At 50.4% G+C, this 21135-nt stretch overlaps 2 protein-coding genes across 2 annotated transcripts in view; one reads left to right on the plus strand and one right to left on the minus strand.

Annotated features, from left to right (window-relative positions):
- SDC4 (syndecan 4) overlaps positions 1 to 3257 on the minus strand; it is a 19273-nt gene extending 16016 nt beyond the window's left edge. Inside the window, exon 1 of the mRNA XM_019539640.1 lies at positions 3161 to 3257. Coding sequence (XP_019395185.1) covers positions 3161 to 3232 — 72 coding nt within the window. The 5' untranslated portion in view covers positions 3233 to 3257. The remainder of the gene's footprint in view (positions 1 to 3160) is intronic.
- A 7780-nt stretch (positions 3258 to 11037) lies between these two features.
- SYS1 (SYS1, golgi trafficking protein) lies at positions 11038 to 15837 on the plus strand. Its single transcript, XM_019539641.1, has 3 exons — positions 11038 to 11299; positions 11384 to 11451; positions 14200 to 15837. Exons 1-3 carry the CDS (start codon positions 11138 to 11140, stop codon positions 14438 to 14440), a joined length of 471 nt encoding a protein of 156 aa, XP_019395186.1. The 5' UTR covers positions 11038 to 11137; the 3' UTR covers positions 14441 to 15837.
- The last annotated feature ends 5298 nt before the right edge of the window (positions 15838 to 21135 follow it).

A 21135-nucleotide genomic window follows, 5' to 3' on the forward strand; every position in this document is an offset into this window, starting at 1 on the left:
GGGGAGGGGGGGATGTCAAGTTAGCAGCACTCTGCCTTGCAGTTGGCAAACAAGACAGCAGCAGATCAAAACTAAAGCCGTTCAAACACCAGGCAGGATCATCCAAAGGACGAAACCATGTTACTGTTTGGAGTAAATCCAATTTATGCCTGTCTGAGGGCCTTCAGTTGCCACATGGCCCAGCAAAAACACAAAAGGTATCCTAGCCATGAACACCATTTCCAGAGCTCTTGGACTGAAGGTGGATCTCAGAAGTCAAGCAGTTTAATCGTCTTTGCCAAAGCTACTACAGGTTACCCAGACGTCACCCAAGGGTTTGTACACCAGAAAATAGCAGGACGGGGTAGACAACCTACATATGTGAGAGTCAGTTTGGAACCTCTCTCTCAACATCAAGAGCCTCTGAAAAGGGAGATCAGCCCTGAGCTTCCTCCACCTATGCAGAACCCAAGAGCTCCAGGTCACAGAACAGGGAGGCTCAGAAAATTGCTAATCTAGTAATCCATAATCAATCATGTAAGCTTTGTTCCCAAACTTCTGAGAGATTATTTAGCAAGTCACTCAGTAACCAGCAACAGTCAGCAGCTCAACCAGGTCAACATTTGCATCCCAGGGCATTTTGTTTTCTAAGCTTCAATGATAAGTCCTGGAGAAGAATTGTGGACAGGGGAGGGGGATCCTTGTCCCTAGTGTTCAAGCTCCAAAGGGACTACACTGAACCACTAAATGCATTGAAGCAGTTAACAGAGCATTTTCTCCCATGTTGTCTGGGTGCTTTTTAAGTGGCAGCCAGCAATGGTTTTGCAGAGAAAGCTCCAGGAAGCGTCTACCTGTTAGAGCTCTATAACCCACATTTGTCTTTGCAACACAGCTCACTGCTCTACTCTGGAAAGGTACTGCTCATCCAGGAAATAGGCTGGCCCACAAGTGAAGCAGATAGAAAGAGACAGACTTATTGCATGCAGATAAGAAAACCTTGATTTGATTGGGAGGGACAGAGGAGAAACCAGGCAAAAAGCAGAAAGAACAGGCCTTGGGGATCAACAGTAGGACAAGCCAAACCGGTTTTAACGTTAATAATGCTGCACTACCTTCCAAACAGTGCCATCATCAAGACACTGACTTGGCCAATCACAGGCCCCACAAATTCTGGGAAGTGTTAACGCTCTTTTAAAGCAGTACTAACAAAGCAGCCAGGTGGTGCCGGAGAAGAAAAACAAAAAACAAAAAACAAAAAACAAAAAAAAAAAAAAAGAGCCTGGCTGCTTCACTAGGCCCCTCCTCTGCTTGCTCACCCTTCCCCTTCAGGCACAGCTCCATTAACCAAAAGGCATCTAGGTGTCCCAAGTGCAATTGTGCAGCTAATACAACTCAGATGCCCTTCCAGGCCCTGAAGGACAAACAGCACAGCACCTCGGAGATGTTAGTACCATTTTCTATGGATCCGGTGTTCCAAACCAGAGGACTGCTCCCACATCCAGAAGTTATTACACCATGTTATTAAGGGGGCAGGCCAGCCGCTTGGGCAGAGATTACAGAATTAGTATTGTCAGAGATCAATCAGTTTTCCCAGCCCTAATATGTGCAAGGCTGCCTCAGTGAAAGAAACCCTGCACAAATGGAAAGCCACATGGAGAAAAAGTAAAATAAAAGTTAACCTCCCCCCCCCCAAAAAAAACAAAAACCAAACAAAACCAAAAACAAAACAAAACAAAACGGATCCTGCTCCAAAGTCTCTCTGGCTCATATTGTACAGGCTCTGTGGGAATATTTAGGCATAGATTCAGAAACCTAGAGGCCCTGCCCTTACATGAACACAGGAAATAAAACCCATGATCTCCTGGTCAGCACCAACACCGTGGCTGTACCCTTCCCAGGTCTCCTTGCACATGCTGTACAATCCTGCTGTGCCAACACCACCAAAGGGAAGCAGCACCCACATGTTCAGGTGACCTGTAACTATCACACCACCCCTCTGCTCTGCTCTGCTCTGCTCTTCCTACCACACACCAGCCCAACCACTCTCATTCACACCCATCTGCCCTCATATTACAGGTTTATTCCCACTTCAGACAATATCATGTCTCGAAAGTTTTCACCACCTCGCTGTAAGGAGTTTCAGCTACAACCACACAAAAACATTTCATCTCTGCAAGGATCTGAAAACCATAGTTCTTTCTACCCCCCATACCCATGGAGCTGCAGGGTTGATTTTATACCAAACATGGTCACAAAGCATGCCAGAGTCCTAGTGTCCCAGGCTGTTTTTGTCTTCATCTGGGCCAGCACTAGCCTGGATGGCTTTAACTGCGGGGAAAGCCCAATAGCAATGCCAAGGATTTGTGTAGCCTAGGACTCTGTTCAAGCCGGCTGGTCAGAACAGAAGGCCGCTGCCAACTGTTGAAGCAATAGAAATGTCAGCTACTGCGTGCGGCGAGGGTTTACTTGCCAAGCCACCAGCATGTTGGATCAGACAACAAGGGTGGAGCCAGACTGATCAACACACAGATCACTGCTGGGGTCAAAAATCCAGGGTGACACAAGGAGGGGGGTGACAACTTCTCCAATCCTAACAAGCCCCCTTGCCCGCCAGAGGGGTCAGACCTAAAGGCCCCAGAGCAGAGGACACCTACAAAAGCATCCAGAGGTAAGCTCGGAGCCCCAGCAGACGCCAAGGCCAGGGCTGGTAAGAGCCGAGCCTGCAAGGAAGGCACTCCCCCATCAGGAGGCCAGTGCCCAGGCGAGAGCCGATGGGAAGTTTTCGAGCTCCGGGAAAGAGGAAACAGGGGCAGCAGGGGGGACACGCTGCCTCAGGCAGGCAAGGGCTGGGGGGAGAGGAAGCAGGCGTGGAAAGAGGCCAAGCAACCTGTTGCAGCGCGAGGCAAGCGGAGCGGGAGCTGGGGGGCAGGCGGGGGATTGCGGAGCGGAGCCAAGGAAGAAAGGGGCAGCGGAGCAGGGGCGAGCGAGGCCACGCTCCCCCAGCCCGCGCTCCTCCTCGGCCCCTGCCCGGCGGGTCCCTCGGAGACAGGCTCGGGGAGCTTCAGGCACCTCCCGACGCCTTCAAGGCCGGGACCGGGGCCGGGGCCGAGCCATGGAGCAGCAGCGGAGGGGCCGGCGGGCGAGGAGCCGACAGCCCCAGCGGCCCGGCCCGGGCACTCACCGACTCGGCGGAGACGGAGACGGCGGCGGCCGCCAGGAGCAGCAGCATCGCACGGGCCGCGGAGCGAGACATGGTGCCGGCGCGGAGTGAGCGGCCTCCGCGGCCCGGCCGCTTATAGTGCCCCAGGCCGGCCCGCCCCGGAGGGGGAGGAGCGCCGCGGGCGGGGCGGGGGTTTCCCGGGGAGCGGGCGGGCGCTCGGAGCCCGACCCGCCTCGCACCTGCAAGGGTCTCTCAGCGCTTTAATTCAGCCAAAACTGGGGAGGCCACAGATGCTCCTGGGAGAAGTTCACAGCATCAGGCGATCCCGACTGAAAACTAATTTCTAAGGTATCTCTTGGCCCTGGACAGCTAGGATGGCTGCTACATGGGGCATTTTAAGCCCTGTGTTTAGATACTATAGTGACCGTGTACAATACTTCTGATAAGTATGGAAATAATCCTGGACGTCCCAAGGCAATGGTTATTTTACTGTTTTCCCGGAAGCCACGCGCTGCGGCATTTTACATTAGTATCTGTTCTTGATTACTGCGGTAGAATAACAGGCGTAAGGGGCCTTTTCAGCCTTAATGCCCATTACTATATTTTTCCAATCCCAAGTTGGAGAGTCATGGGGAAGTCAGGCTGGAAGGGGCCTGGAGAGGTCATTTAGTCCAGCCCCTCACCTGAGGCTGGATCATTCCTATCCAAACCATTTCATACAACCCATAATCTAAACCCTACGTCAGACTACCAGAAATCTGACACAACACAAACCTAACAGCCTAACCTGCCACAGGTAGCACAGGGGAATCACGGCAGCCAACGTCCTGCTTGTGAAATGTCAGTGTATGCTCAAGAGATCCTGGGTTGAGGGCCATGCCCCCGCTAGAGGAAGGTAAAAACTGCAACAGTCGATACCAATCTGGCCATAGGGTAAAATTCCTTCCTGATCCCAAATATGACAACCTGACATTTAAGTCAACCACATTTTCAAATTCAGTTTTTGGGAAAAATACCTTTTCTCTTGAATATAAATTGATAACTACCAATAAAGACCTTGACCTGATTCCACAGGAGAATTTTAGCAGCAAAGACCCCAAGGGTTAAATGGACACTACAAATCCTAAAATAAAAACTACACCAAAATATAATTCTGATTGGATTTTATTGCATTGCAAAAATAGGGCAAGTGCAAAAGTCAAGAAAGTTAGGGGCCCAATTACAGGCCAATCCCACATACAAGTTGAGTGTGATTTTTACGTTCTCTTGCAGGGAAACAAGGTAGATGTACTGGGATGATGTAACATTTAAAATATGTACTGGCTCTGTGTTGTTAATATCTGGGACAGGCAGCAGTTGAAACCTTGATGCTCTTATGAACTGCATGAAGTTGTTCTGCTTCTCTGCCGCTTGCTGCAGGATTTAGGTAGCTCTTGTTTTGTTGCAACAGGGCAGGTTTACACACTAAATTAGAAGATTAAAAGGAAGAGGCTGACTTGCGTAATTTAGACGCATCTAACGTGCCATAAATGGGTGTTACAGTAAAAGAAAAACGAAAATTATTTTATGAATTCAAAACTGCCCCTACTGTGTTTGCAAACAGGCTCATTACATCAGCTTTCTGACTGAGATCCAGAAAGTGAATCTGCTGAGTTTATTTCCTCTAAGTGGAGGCCAATACAAAATGAAACCCTGTGGTAAAAAGGGCATAGCACAAAACATCTGTTTGAATCATACGAAGGCATTAGCAGCATAAGGGAATTTATTGCTGCATTTAATTTGATGGGGTCCCTTTAAATAAATACCTCAACTCTTTTTCTGTAACCAAACTGATAAAATCTTTGGCTTCTATTCAGTCATAAACATAATGGAAAGCAAAACTTGCCTCTAATGTGTTTTCCAACCTTGAGTAAAACTTGCATAAATATTCCTGGGCACATGTTGATGATTTCCGTCCCCTTCCTCCCTCCCCGCCTCCCCCCCCCCAAAATAAAAAAATAGGTGGTAGTTTTTCTGCCTACTATTCCTAAAAGAAGCTGCATGGCTGGAAATGCAGCCCTGAAAACCATAACACTGTACTCTGAATTTGTAACACAAAAAAGGCTGATTCATTTTGCCCTTCAAATGTCCCCTTTCAAAATGTTTACATTTTACTCACTCTGGAACAATGCAGGAGAAATCTTAGGTACATGACACTTACCCAGAGTGACAGGACAAATGGACCCAGAGAAAACAAAATTGAAAGTTACTCAGCTGAAATCCCATTACCACTGAGCATGATGAAAACTCACATCTCAAGGCTGTGAGGTGGGCTGAACGGTGAATTACGATGCGGATATACCTCTCCTTATCCAGATAAACATCCAGTTTGCAAAGGAATACAAGTCAGCCTGACTCAGTCACTAAGTAAGACATAGCTCATTAAGGAAAATTAAACAACTCAAGTCTAAAGCCTGAAACAATGAATGCTCTTACAATTGTGAATCTAAGGCAAAAACATATAGGAATAGAAAAAGGTCAAATTTTAGTTCTAAAACCAATCCTTTTGGGTCACCAATGAAACAGTCTCTTGGTTTTCTTCAGCAGGCCATGGATAAGGCCTGCAAAGACTTAATTTCTAGCCAACTCCAGCTCATCATAATTACTACTGGGCTGGCCAAGAAATGACGACTTCCAGCCAAGTCATGCTCAGCACAGTTCCTAGGGCCAGGTTTTAAAGAAAGATCAGGCCTGGATTTTCAAGTACCCAGAACTGCAGTTCAATTTTCAAAAGGCCTCAGCACTCACCTGGCTGTGCTCTTCTGAAAATCCCTCCACATACTTTGATGCCTGCCCAGAGGCGAAGGGCAAAAATATTATTTGGGAGGACTGAGCACGTGGCGGAAGGAGGGGGCGCTAATGGGGCTTAACCCCCCCAAATGCAGGGAAGTGGTAGGCCTGCAAGGCAGCCCAGCCACAGGCTTCCAGTGGCTTCAGCAGAAGGGAGAGGCGCAGGCAGTGGTGAGGGAGGGATGGGCTGGGACAGGCCCTGCACAGCCAGGGCAGGGTGCAGGACTAAGTCATAAGTGGCTTATCTGCAGGGGCAAGGCTCCAGCTGCTATGCACATCCTGGGAGGCACAGGAAGCATGTGCCCCTGGATCTGCGTGGGGCAGGGTGCCTCTGGGGGCTGGGGCTGAGGCAGTGCTGGGCTCTTGCCAGCAGGAGGGAGGGGGTTGGGCCATGCTGCGCTCAGGGTAGGTGGCAGCAGCGCTGAGTGGGGTACTATGGGGGGGCTGAAGCCACCCCAAAACTCATCTTAGCCTGCCAACCCCCCCTCCCAGAGCTGCTGCCACCCACCCCAAGCACAGCCTGGCCCAGCCCTGGCCCCAGCCTGCAGTGGCAGCCCACCCTGCCCCATGCAGATCCTGGGCAAATGCCCCCCATGCCCTCCCAGAGTGCATGCAGCAGCAGGAGCTGCCACCCTCTTGCTGCACCGGGTGCCCACCAGACAAGCTGGCGCAGCTTTGTCCCGCGCCCTGCCCCAGCTGTGCAGGGCCTGCCCCAGCCTCACTCCCACCCCTGCAGCTCCCCAACAGCCCTTTTCCCAACCCCAGTCCCTTCCCCCACAGACTTACCTGTTGGGGTGGTGCACGTGCATGCGTGCTCAGCCCCCCAATAATTTTTTCTCCCTCCGCCTATGGGGCTGAATACAACCCCCCCCCCACCCCGCAGGTAAGTCTGTGGAGGGGAAGGGGGGGGGAGAGGGAAGGGAAATGGGGGGAGCAGATTGAGGCCCCCACAATGGAGGGAATGAGGCAGAGGCAGGGGTGAATGGGGCTCTGGGGTGGGTCATGGGACGGTCAGAGCCCAGGCAGTTTGTCCATGGGTGTAGAGGGGCTCTTGTCACTGCATGTAATTCACCCCCAGATTTGTGCACAGGGCAGAGGCGGGCTGCTGCTGCGGACTGGGACTCTGCGCCCTGTCGCTGCTGCTTTGGGAGCCATGTGACACCACGTGCCTGCTGCTGTCAGCGGCAGCCCGCCTCCACCCCAGACACAAATCAGGGGGCATGTACCCCCATACCTCCTCCAGGATGCGGACAGGAGCTGGAACCCCCTGCATGCCCCCGGATTTGCTGCCCAGACTCTGATCATCCCACAACCTGCCCTGCCTCCTTCACCCCTGCCCCTCCCCACACCCTCCCTCACTGTGGGGGCCTCAATCTGTACCCCCACACACACACCTCTTCCCCATCAGACTTGCCTGCTCTGGTGGGCAGTGTTCCACATTGTGCTGGGCTGGGCTGCTATCCTGGCTGTGTGCAGGGTGCAGCTGTATGTCTGTGTCTGCACGTCCCCTGCTGCAGCTACCCGGAGCCCATGCACAGGCTGCCCTGTGGCCCTCTTTGCTGCCACCACTGCCCTGCATTTGGGGGACTAAGCCCCGTTAGCCCCAGCTTATGCCACCTATGTGCCTGCCTGACAGCAAAATTACCGCTGTCAGACTCCCAGCCAAGACCATCTTAGAGCAAGTCCTACTTGCTTGGCCAGGAACAAATAAATCCCAGCAGAGATGAGTTCAGCTACTCTGGCCTTTTGTTGTTGGTAAAAAATAGGTATCATTAGCAGACTGATACCTCATGGCTCTCAATAATGATCCATTACTAGAGAAACATACTCTTCCAGGGAGGTATTTCTTATGGAAAGAATTCCCTGCTAAATAGGAAATTCCTAGTCTCATGACAGAGAAATGGCTATGAGTCACAGGGGACCCTGTGTAATTTCCCCTGAGGCACGTTTGCAGGGCATCTGATATGTCCTGGGCACCCTGCCATCCCTTCTCACCATCTGCTGCTTTTCATGACACACAGGTGTAACCACAGAACTGCTGATTACACACATAAAGTTTTAATTAAAAAGAAAATAGGTTTCCAATCCAAAGAGTGAAAATAACTGTCTGCTTACAGACTGGCAGTATTTGTGGCTCTAGGAATCCTTTCCTCATTGCCTCAGTCTAGCTTCCCAAAAAGCTGACTCCATCTTTAGCTTGGTATAATATGGGTGCATCTACATGTTCATTAATGCACCTTTGTACATTAAGTTCAGTACCTCTGATATGAGGTACCAGATAAAGGCGCAGTAGCTGCACTAATGCCCAGTAACAAAGGTGACGGGTTTTTTGTGATGCTTAATGTGCAGTAGGCTAATTCTACTGCACCTTAGCTCATTAATAGTTTTTACCATGTCACACTAATACGCAGTAGAACAATCCATGGCACATTCATGCATCTTGTATAGACACGCCCTGTATTAGTGATTTCTCCTCAAGTCCCTGCTTTTGAGTATCACATTAATCCCTTTTAGGGGGACTTGTCCTCTTGATCCTCCCCTAAAATACTGAGGGAAGTTAGGTGTGTAAATACCAGATGTTTTCCCAACAAATCCTGGACATTTTCTCCTGAGGTATGTGAAGGGAACAGTCCAGGTGCCCTTGCTGAGATGATAGTGACAACTGAGTTACCAAGGGCAGGAAGAGGAAGCTGCCACGGAGGTGCAGACAACCTCAAGAAAAAGGAAGGGCTAGATTAACAAATATAGGTAAAGACATTTGAATGCACAACACCCTTCTGTACCTGAGCCAGGAAATAAATTCAGCCCCTGTGAATGGCTGTACTGGGCAGCTGATTCCAGGAACCTTGCTTTTAATTATTTGAGTGCCACATCCTTTCCATATCCCTGTACAGTTCTGTTCTCTGAACACGGGGTGGGAGTGAGAGAGTCTGGAATTCTTCTGCCTCTGAGGTGACTGCCGATTATTACTGTAATCTATCCTTTCAATTATGGGCCAGCAACAGTGCCAGGAGTTGGCTCTCAGTTCTAGTGACACACGCTCTGTAACCTACAGTGTCAAATAGTCATTGTGATCATAAGATGAGTTAGAGCTCAAACCGCTAAGGGCTCAGGCTGGGATCCTAAAGTGGACAGGTGAAGTGGATGGTTATGTCACAGGCATTCTAATGTGTCCCTCACCAGAATAATCAGGCACTTCATTTTGTACTGGGTAGACAACTAGCATAGGATCAGCAAAGGAAATGTTGGTCAGAGACTAAGATTGAAAGCAAGAAATGGAAGTTTAGGTCTACCAGATGCTTTGTAAATTGTCAAATAAGTGAATTCAGCAGAGCTGAGGAATGGAAACTAACCTCTGAAGTGTGAAAAGAGGAAGCCCTTTGGTCACAGCTGAGCCTCAGTGATGCGCAGGGAGTTGACCTAAACTGTAGGTCTTTCCTTGGACCAATGTGTTCCCCACCCCCGCATTTCTGTATTTAGCAAACTCTAGAAATGACATCAGCTCTCAGCTATCTGGAGTGCACCAGCCTGCAGTTTGCGAAGGCATCCACAGACAGCTTCCTCCTCCTGCTGCAATCCTTTCTAGGAGAAGAGGAAAGCAGCACGTTCCATATGAAGGAAACTAGCCAAAGGCTGAGCTTGCACAACCACTAGTGACGTCACCATGAATGAGGAAGGAACGGAAGACCAACGTGAGAAACTGCCGACCAGAGCAAATGGAAAAACCAGGCGTCACAGGAGATTCCATCAGGAAGAATTAAGTCATAATTTACTTTGCCAGAAATATTCCCTTCTCCATTGGCTTCCGACCTCGGAGCTGGGGCTCACCCTCCCACACACTGTACGAACCTCTCTTGCCCTTCTATATCCCACAAAGACCCAGGGCCCTCTTCTTCTGTCACTTTACACAGTCCAGGGAATCTTTCCTACAGACAACCTAACTCACCCCCATGCAGTTGTAAGCATCTCTCACTCTGATTAGCATAACTTGATACCATAAATCAAACTGGTGGGAAACCTTATGAGGCTTTAACATTGCCCTCTACTCAGTGGTTCTGCAGCTTCTGAAGGGAATTGGCTTACAGCTGAACTCCAGCCGATCACAAAGAGAATAAAGCAAGAGAATGAAGGACTCCTGGGTAGCTACACGGTGAGACTAAAAGAGCAGAAGTTGTGACATGCCAGGAAAAAACCCACTTCCACAAACTCCCAAAGCCCCCAGATAAAAGGGTGAATTGTGGCACAAAGCAGCCAGGACTGCTGGATGTTAGCTAATGACCTGCTCTTGGTTTAGAGGAAATGGAGAAGTAGTGACAAGCCAAATAATTGTACTAGTTTGTTTGTTTTTTAACTGCACAGCACCAACAGCATTTTGGCAGCTTAACACACAAACAAACAAACCAAATCATCCCCTGCAGGAAGAGACTGGATCAAAACCACCCTGGCATGAAAACCCTGGACCAGTTTCCTCTCACCAGGCCGGAATTTCCCATCTGGAACAAGTCATGTCCTGGGGCCTCCCAAGGAAAACCCAGCCTTTCTCCATGGCACCTCACCCGTGGAGCCTGTCCTCCCAGGGATCGCTCCCAAAGCTGGCCCCACTTCCAGGCAGAGCCCTGCTGAGGCCCCTCTCCTCCTGCAGTGCTCGTCCCCTTTTCTTTCCTGATCCCCCTCCGCTCCCGTCCGGCTCTCGGCTGAGCTCTTGGTTCTGCTGGGAGCGCGCCCAGCCCCGGGTGCCCAGCGACGGCCAACAGCTGGAGCGTGGGACTGACCAGAGCATCGGGGGGTGAGGGGGGGGATCCAGCGCGGCCTCCTCTCAGCCGCCCCGTGTGCCCGGGCCCCCAACACAGCCCCGGCTGCCTTGTGCGGACAGGGCTCAACCCACGTGGGCGCCGGGACTCAGAGGCCGCACGCAGCCCCTGCAGCACCGCACGGGGCCGGTCAAAGCTCAGAGGGCGGGGGGAGGAGGGAGCGCACCGCCTCCCAGAGCCAGGAAGACACTGAAGAAAGAGCGCCGTGCCAGTGTGGGGAAGCCGCTCTAGGCCGAAGCGCCACCTCCGTAGCACTTCCGGTGGCGGTGACGACGCTCTAGGCGCCTGCCCTCGCTGGCTGCGGCGCCGCTCTGGGCTGTGGGCGCGCCTCGCTGGTCGGCGCTGTCAGCGCGGCGGGATGGCGGCGCAGTTCCGCAGCTACGTGTGGGACCCGGCACTCATCGTGGCGCAGATGGCGCTCATGCAGGCCGTCTACTATGGCGCGCTCGGCCTCTGGCTGGCGCTCGTCGACGCGCTGGTGCGCAGCGGCCCCTCGCTCGACCAGGTCTTCAGCTACGAGGTGAGCAGCGGGGGGCCCGGGCCGATGTGGGGGGGAGGGGGGCGCTGCCCGGGCCGGTCCCAGCCTCCTCCGTGTCGCCTGCAGGTCCTCGGCTTCTCCGCCACGCCCGGCCGCCTCGCAGTCATGGCCTTCGTGCTCAACGCGCTCACCTGGTAAGTGCCACCGCGCCGCACACACGTACCACGCGCATGCAAACATGCCCCCGGCACCACGCGTCGACACACAGACACGCCCCACATGCGTGCCAGCCCCTGTCCACACGTTGCGCACAGCACGCACACACCGTCGCCCAGAGTGGGACCCGAGACCCTGCAGCGCCGATGGGCAGCGTCCCGGGTTGGAAGGACCCATGGTGGCCTCAGTACCGGCCGCGGCGCAGCAGGGGGATGTGTCCAGTGACGGTCAGTTGTTTTGCACCTGCAGTGTGCAAGAAAATCACCACCTAGGCTGGTGACACAGAGGCCTTCAGTAACTGTAGGGGCCTGTAGGCCAGGGGTGGGCAAAATACAGCCTGCGGGCTGGCTCTAGCCCATTGACTTATTGTACCCAGCCTGCAGGTAGGTGGGTGGCCACCAGCTCCTGGGACCTGACCTGCGGGTGGGCAGCTGCAGTTCCAGGGTGGGAAAGGATCAGGCCTGCTACAGCTCTGGAGAGAGTGAGGATCAGGGCATGCTATCAGGGAGACGACGGGGGTGTGCAGAAGCTCAGGGGAAGAGAAGAGAAAGAGAGCGGGCATGGGGATTGGGACATACTACAGATGGGCAAGAGAAGGGTACAGGGAGAGAGATAAAAAAAAAATTGGGCTATGCTATAGGTCTGAAGGAGGGAGAGGGGAGACAGATGTGGCCCTCCAGAAGACACCAAAATTCATGTGGCCCTTGAGAAGACACCAAAACTGATTAAGTGGCCCTTCAGCCAGAATAACTGCCCACTCCTGCTGTAGGCCATAGGCTGGAAAGCTGCTCTGAGCTCAGGACATAGCATCACTGCAGGAACATGGTTGCTTCTGCAGGGGCTGGCTGCACCGTGCCATCCTGCCTGCATCAGGCTTGATCATGTCTGGCGGGGGGATGGCAAACACTGGTGAACACCCAGGTGCTGGCCTAGAGGAGGCGGGGTCCGCGCTGCACGGCAGTGGGACTGCATGCTGGGTTCAGCCCCTGAGGATGACTTTTATGCTACCTGCAAAAAACTAGAACTCTTGGTTCCAAAATGATACTTTTTATTAGACCAACTGGAAAATGGCAAGAAAATTGTCCTTTTCTACAAGCTTTCGGGAACAAAGTCCCTTCATCAGGCTCTGGGAAAAGTGTAGATGGTATAAGATGGTAAAAAGTCCCCATAGGTAGGAAATAAACTTCATTTTTGCACAGAGGGAGCTGAAGATGGAAGGCTGTCCCTCTGGGTCCACAAGAGTGTGACTCTCATGGTACCTGGAATATGACATCATCTTCAGTGAATGTTGCAGAGTTGCTGGGAAGCTTTTTGCCACCTAGAAGGACACGGTGCTAGTGCTTCTGCTGTGCATCTGCAGCATTAGCCTTGGGCTTTGACTATCAGTTACAGCTGTCACAAACAGAGCCCACATTTACAATTTGTTCTTAGCCGTTGTACTGCACTCAGGGCTGTCTCTGTGGGGGGTGAATCAGAGCAACTGCCCCATGTCCCGTGCTTCGGAGGGCCCTGCAGAGCCAGGCGGAGCAGCTGCATCCAGCAGCTTGCTGCCCCCACCCCCCCTACCCCACCGCTGCTGCCAATGGCTGCGGCAGCTTTTTCAGATCCAGGATGCACGGGATCGGGGGGGGCAGAGCCTTGCACGAGCTGATTTTGCCCCGGGCCCCACGCCCTGCTTGGGTCAACTCTGACTGCACTGCAGGGACAGGGTTTTATAACATTGGAGCCACTGGTTTCTGGCTCTGAAGAGCTTCCTGGCTACTGGTATATATGATGCAACAAGTGAGAGTGACGCACAGTAGGCTGTTAAGGAGGAGGAAGCTGCATTGTGACACACACATTGTGTCCCCAAATGGATCTGATGTTCCCTCCAGCTGAGGCTACTAAAATCCTCTTCCCAGTCAAAGTGCCCTCCCTCCCAACACCCAGAGCAATCACTATCACCCTACCACTGTCTGCCCTCACTTCTGTTTCGGGCACCTCCTGTGAGAAATTCCACATCTCCCTGGCAGATTCATCCTCTTTCCTCAGTACAGGTTTCCCACTAAACCACCTGCCTCCTGCTCTCAGAGGTTTCCAGGGATCTAGGCCCTGCCCTTTTGCAAAGTTAATGGAGTTGGTATCAGCTCTAGGATGGAACTAGCCCACAGAGGAAGGGATCTTATCTAACATGATTCCAGAAGGGCTTGGTAACCTCAGCGGCTTTCTGATCCATGTGCTGTTTTAGGCAAAGGTCTGCCTATTAAAGTCACTGGAAGCCATGTCAGTGTAGGACTAGCAGGTCTGGTCTTTGTTGGAGGAAATTAAGGATTCCTTCCCACCAGTAACTGATGAAGTGACCTATGCATTAGAAGGCCAAAGCACAGGCCAGGGAACCAGTAACTCCTGACTTAGAACTAAAACAGACTCTTCCTGAACTTTGGACGAGTTATTTAACTTTGCTTCCTCGGTTTCCCCATTTCAGCTGCAGATTAAACTGGCACTTGAGAGAGCTTGTGGAGATTTTCAGCACATAATTAAAATGCTATGAACTACTTGCACAATGCCACTGATGCAAAATGTAAGTCAGAATAGCCCTGACCTCAGAACAGACAGGAGCCCTTCCCAGTAGATAAACAGTCAGTGCAGATACTTCCAGGGAGCTGTTGCTGGATCCCCATCCTCCTCAGTTCCTATGTTTGAAGACAGTTTTTCTTTACTGACATCTGTTTCCTTTCTTTCTGCAGTGCTTTGGGCTTGCTGTATTTCATCCGGCGAGGAAAGCAGTGTCTGGATTTCACAGTCACAGTTCACTTTTTCCACCTTCTGGGCTGCTGGATTTACAATTCACACTTCCCCACAACTCTGACCTGGTGGCTAGTGCATATTGTGTGTACAGCACTCATGGCTGTGATCGGGGAGTACCTATGTATGAGAACAGAACTCAAAGAGATCCCCTTGAATTCAGCCCCCAAGTCCAATGTATAGGCTAGCTCTGGGCACGTGCTGCATCAGGTTCTTTTCCCACACCTCAGCACTGATGTGTCCTATGTCTGACAGTGTCATTGTAGAAGCAGAGCAAGTCTGTTGGGACTTTTTTTAAGATCTTGGTGGCTTCATCAGCATGAAAATCTTTGCAGACAGTGCACAAAAAAGACATTTATTTTATTAACACAAAGCATTTAACACAACAGTTAAGCTTAAGTGCATTAACTCTTTCCTCAAGTGACACGGACAACAATAAGTCAGACAACCCAATCTGAAGCATGAGAAGTAGCTGGAGTTGATACGTGTGCTTGGGCTCTGCTTGTTGGAGTTGGGATGACATGATCCAGTTTTCTGGCTCAGGTTTGCACAGTGACTGACGAGGATCTACTACTTCCATCTTCTAATGTGTTTTTTCTTCAGTTGGTTTTTGTTTAAAAAAGGAAGAAATTAAACTGAGATGGGAGAAAAGAAAATAGGTGGACTTATTTCAACCACCAGCTGAAAACCCAGGGAGCCTGGGCTCTTATGGCTTTGGTTGCTGTTCCCATAGTTTACATACAGTGGGCATAAAACCACACACTATGAGCTGAAAGAACCCTGAACAACAATGGTGTTAAGTTGGCATGTTAAAATCCCTGTGGTGACTGGAACACTTCAAGGTACACAATGAGCATCTGTCATAGCAACCAAAACAGGTCTGGTTAAAAAGAACACCAAGGGATATGTATCCCAAGCTTTCTGAAACTGCTGATGACAAACATTACACAAAACAAGTGATCAAGGAGCCATTGAGCTCTCTCCCAGGAAAGCAACAGCTCCGCTCTCCCCTGACACAGAGGATGGGCCTTTACATTCTCCACTTTAGCTGGCAACGGTTTGGAGAGGTGTTCTACTGCATCACCCTGTTACCGTTTCCACTCCAGAGTGACCAGTGTCTTCCTGCCAGGCAGTAAGTCCCAGTACTTGATCCTGCTCAAAAGCTGCCTGCCACCAAAGGCTGTTGTCCCAAACTGATGAGGGCTTCTTGCTGAAGGATGTGATATTTGGTATTAGATGCAGGACAGTTAGTGGGCTCCTACCACAAGGATGAGATGGTGCTTTGGATTAGGCCGCTACATGGAGAACCTCGCTTCTCAACAAACCTAGATGCCAGCCTTCCCCATGAAAGGAGTGGGCCAAGTGGGCAAATACGTCTCTCTTGCAGGCTCCTCTAAGGAATGCTGAGTCTGTGATTCTAAACGAGGTCGAGCATTGGGTTTTTTTAAATGGTGAAATTCTTTCCTCCTGGGTGGCACCTGCTGCCAGTCACTCTCCTTTATACATGAATGTCTGTGAAAATTCCCACTTTGTATAAGTTATATTTGTTAAGTTAAAGTTTGATTTGTAAAGACTTGGAATCAGTGGGATCATTTCATAGATTTCGTAGACATCAGGGCTGGAAGAGACCTCGGAAGATCATCGAGTCCAGCCCCCCACCCAAAGGGCAGGAAGTCAGCTGGGGTCATAGGATCCCAGCAAGATAAGCATCCAATTTTCTTTTGAAGGTGTTCAATGTAGGTGCTTGAACCACCTCTGCTGGCAGGCTGTTCCAGACCTTGGGGGCTTGGACAGTAAAGAAATTCTTCCTTATGTCCAGCCTGAAACGGTCTTGCAGTAGTTTATGACCGTTTGACCTTGTCATCCCTTGGGGCGCTCTGGTGAACAAACATTCCCCCAGATCCTGGTGGTCGCCCCGATAAACTTACAGGTGGCCGTCAGATCTCCCGAGCCTGCGCTTTTCCAAGCTAAAGAGCCCCATGGCTCTCAGCCTGTCGTCGTAAGGTCTGTTTTCCTGACCTCTGACCACGTGCGTGGCTTTTCTCTGGACTCTCTCAAGCTTCTCCACATCATTTTTGAATTACAGAGCCCAAAACTGGACGCAGTACTCCAGGTGTGGCCTCACCAAGGCCAAGTTCAAGGGGAGAATGACGTCCTGGGATTTGCTTGAGAAATTTAAGACACCCAATTTGATCGCCCCCTCTGAAGCTGCTCTTGTGGCTTTTGGGAATGTCAGAGCTCAATTGCAGCTGCTGCTCTTGTTGCTTTCTTCCAGGGGAAGTTGTGCTGAACACTCCCAAAGGGTGCATCCCTGTGCAGAGAGGCTCAACAGGCAGGCACCTTCTCTTGGCACACATGCAATAACCTGGTGTTAGGCTTGCAGTCTTGGGTTTGCCATCTGCCTAGGGGAGTAGGGCCAGTGTGAGGTTTGATCCTGTCAGCAACTTTCTTGCCTGCTTCCTGGACAGGTTTCTGTTTGTCTTCGTTTTTCTTTCCTCTCCCTGTAGTGGGTGCAGCAGCTATGTTTCCTCTGGGAATGGCTATGCAGTTTTATGCTAAGAGCCTTTTAGAGCACCAGCCAGTGGCCCCTTCATGGCATTTACACTAGAGGTACTGCCAGTCTCCATCCACCTGGCTGTTTTGCTTAGGCTAAAACTTCACTTTTCCCATATCTAGAGGCATACATTGTTCTGGATGTGTATGATTCGGTCTTCCAGCAGGTGCCAGTGTTTCCCCTCCTAGAACAGAATGGAAACATCTAAGATTCAGATAAGAAGGGGCAGTCCTGTGTCCATGTTCTAGCCTTGGGTTGTCCAACTTTTTCACAATCTGACTCTTATGAGACTTCATGGCCACTTTCCCCTCATTCACAGCAGGCTGGATTTGACTGCCCAAGAACTTGTTTGGTTTCCACATTTGTTTACAAGAGCTAATACAGGGGAACATATTGAATAGTCGTCGTTGTCTCTTTTTACAGCATAGCAGCTGAAAACAAGGCATGTTAGCACATGACCTTCAGCATGTCTGCAGGCCACTGCCAACTTCTTTGAGGTTTGCTGGGGTGTTTCCATTAAGCACCACTGTAACTGGCTGACTGGTTACATCTTCAGAATAATCCTAACCCTATTTCCAAACTCCCAGGGCCCTGCAGAAACAATGTGAGGGTCAGTAACTCACTGAATGGAGCAGAAGCCGCCCTGAGGTTGACTCAGTCATCAAGATGATCCACCCTTAAATAGTATGTCAAATAGAAGACTCTTTAATTAACCTGGGAATAAGGGAGAAGTAGAAACTGCCTGTGGAAGGCAGCTTTTGCACATTTATTAAAAGAAGGCTGCTGACTATATAATTGCGACACCTCCCCATAACCACTGCTGTTCTAGCTCCCATTCTCATTCTTACGAAAGAAGCTCTAAAACAGACATTTCATCCCACCACATGATGAAAACACAGGATGGACATGAACTGTTCATGCCACATGCATCCCCAGTGAGGTAAAGGGGTATTTTTTCCACTCTGACAGATGGGAAAATTGAGGCAAATCAAAACCACAGAGGGAATCCTTAGCTGAGGCAGATTTTTAACTCTGGAGTTCTGAATTCAGTGTACTAGACTGCACTTCATTGGCATGAGCCACTAGGATATAGGGTTTTAAATAGGTTCACGGATGGGGTTTAGAGTCTTTGTCCCTGAGGACTAAACTTATGTTGTGTCTAACTGCCATTTGCAGGGAGATTCAGCATCTGTCTGTCAGGAAAGGGACTGTCTCTGAATCAAATGTTGAGTTAGAAACCAACCCCCACCACCTCCTCACCTAGCACCTTTCATGCCCACACTCTGAATTGTTTTTCACATATATGCACTGAGAAAGTTCTTCCTAGCCTCTTGGCATTAGAGCTCTGGCTGCTTCACAGCTGCCAAATGGCAGATGGTTTCCACTTCCTAACAAACCTTCCTCTGTACACTGAAATCAAGGCTTTGCTACCAGAGAGAACTTCTCCAGGCTGCACTCGTGTCACCACACCTAGTATTGTCATCCAGGATCTGTACAGCTTTTCAGGAAAAAAGCTTTACAGAATCCTCATTGGTGAGATTACAGATCACCCAATTCCCCACATTGTTTAGAAGCTTCATAGGGCAGGACGTCAGTCCCCTTCCAGAGGAGGAGAGGAGGAAAATTTTACAGGTTGAGATACCAGTCTCTTCTAAACAACCGTATTGCTTTCTCTGAAGCAGACTTACATAGGTGTGTTTGTAGCATTCCCATACATAGCAGGCCTGTCTTGGCTGCCAGCCACCTAGTCCTTTTTCTTCTCCATGAAGGGGCCATAGGGAATAGGCGGAGAACCCAATAGTAGGGAAAAGAGAATGGAGTGGAATATGGATACTATGCATTTGTGGCAAAGTAGAGAGGAGAACAGTGCTGAATGCAGAACTGAGTAGTTTAAATCCTGCACTACTCCTTTGGAGTCACTTTGCTCAGGATTGCCCTTGTGCCCAGTGCCAGAGAGATGTTTCTCTTTGCAATCCCAAGCATCAACATTAAGAATGTGCTAACATTGTTTTCCTCCCAGGCTGCTTGGGGGCCCTGCATACCGGTGATGGGTACTTCTGCCTTCACTCCCCCACCAACGCTTCAGAACCTGCCACAGTAAACTCATTTTGTGGACATTCTCCTCTGCTGCTGCCAACCAATGCTGTGATAAAAGCAGCTAGAGAAGGCAAAAAGCATGAGATTTTACATTGACATGAACTTGTCCAAACTGACACTGCTAGCCTCCCTTGTTTGTACACAGCACAGCACAGGTTCCTCAGTGCACCACAAGCTTGACTCTGACTCCTGCCTGCTAACACCCCAGGGCTAGCACCGCATCTGTCTGTCTCGTGAGACACTAGAATTATGCTGAGTGAGACATTAGCTTGCTGAACATAATCCTTGCTTGAAAAAAAAAGTGAAGCTGGAGTGACCTCTCCAGGGTGCAGAAGCCTGGGTCACTGTATGGAGACAGTGTATATGCCCACACACCAATGTCCCCCTCTCAGTCTTGCTGGTTTAATCCAAAGGAAAGGCAGGTGCCAGAATGTTTGGAACTAGCTTGGCGGCAGGAGCTGCCAGACCAAAGGAGATAATCCATTTGCTCATTTATCAAGGCTTCACTCCTAGACTGGTTGCCAGCCAGGGTTAAAGAGCCCAATCTACCCTATCATGGAGCGGACTTCAGTTCCACAACTTCTTGGTGGACGTGCCTCACTTACAGGCATGCTACATTCACTGCTTGCACTCTGGTGCCTGGCTTAATGCTAGTGTTAGATCAGTTACATGCAACTGTTCAGAAGTCATACAGGTGTACGCCAGGTGCAACCCAATCTCTGCAGGTGAAGTTATCAAACACTTATTGCAAGTTCCCAGGACACAATTACTAACAATTTCATTCCTTCCGTCATCCTGAGAATGCCCAGAATTACGTATTTTTAAGGATGCTTCCTTGTGTTCAAGATGGAATATCATATTGTTCTGATTAGGGGTTGACCCTGCTTATAAGTCAGTTGTGATTTTCATGCTTTTCTTCTTACTCCCTATGTATTTTTCAGATACATAGGGAGTAAGGCGGCAGCACTGGGTAACGTGGGGCCCCTACAGGACAGGCCTGGCAATCTGGTGACTGCAGCTAACAAAAAGCTGACCTCTTTAACAAATTCTTTGCCTCCATATTCCTGAACAGGGACTGGAACATTTCCCCCACTAGGATTATGGACGGACCCAGGGGATGTGGGTGAGGAAAACACGCTATCCAAATTTGCTGATGACACCAAGATGTTGGGCAAGGTGGGCATGCTGGAAAGGAGGGACAGAATCCAGCTCTATCTAGGCAGGTTACAGAGGTGGGCGGATGAGAATAGGATGGAATTCAACACTGACAAGCGCAGGGTGCTGCATCTAGGGAGAAGGAACCTGCAACACACCTATAGGCTGGAGAAATCCCTTCTTGTCAACATGGTGGTAGAAAGGGATCTTGGAGTCATTGTTGACTCCAGAATGAACATGAGCCGCCAATGCGAGGAAGCGGTAGCCGCACCTTGTCATGCATCTACAGATGCATCACAAGCAGGTCCATTCCAGGGAGGTGATCCTTCCCCCTTTATGCGGCGTTGCTCAGGCCGCAGTTGGAGTACTGCGTCCAGTTCTGGGCACCGCACTTCAAGAGGGATGTGGCCAGCATCAAGAGGGTCCAGAGGAGGGCAGCTTGCATGGTCAAGGGGCAGTGGGTCAGGCCCTATGAAGAGAGGCTGAAGGGCCTGAATTTATTCAGCTTCCACAAGAGAAGGCTGAGAAGGGATCTGGTGGCTGTTTACAAACTCACCACAGGGGACCAGCGGAAATTGGGTGAGGCTCTGTTCCCCCGGGCACCACCGTGGGTTACTAGGAATAATGGCCACAGATTGTTAGAGAAAAGGTTCAGACTAGACATCAGGAGACATTACTTTACAGTTAGGGTTGCCAAGCTCTGGAATGGACTCCCAAGGGAGATGATGTTCTCCTACCTCGGGGGTCTTCAAGAGGAGGCTGGACAGATATTTGACTGGGGTGTTATGACTCTGCACTCACACCTGCCCGGGGCAGGGGGTCAGACCTGATGATCTATTTAGGTCCCTCCTGACCCTAAGCACTATAATACTATGATTTGGGGTGGGGGGGAGGGTGGGGGTGGTAAGGCAGGAGAAAAAAGGTTGATTTGTAATTGGAATGACACAGTAAGTTCCTTGATGAACGGTCATGATAAAAGTATTCAAAATAACAAGGGGAAGAATAAGGAAATGCAGAACAGTCATAGAGAAGTAGGACTGGCAGGGATGTTGAGAGGTCATCTAACCCCTGC

The sequence above is a fragment of the Crocodylus porosus genome, unplaced genomic scaffold, assembly GCF_001723895.1.
Source record: "Crocodylus porosus isolate Cpor-Errol unplaced genomic scaffold, CroPor_comp1, whole genome shotgun sequence".
Lineage (NCBI taxonomy): Eukaryota > Metazoa > Chordata > Crocodylia > Crocodylidae > Crocodylus > Crocodylus porosus.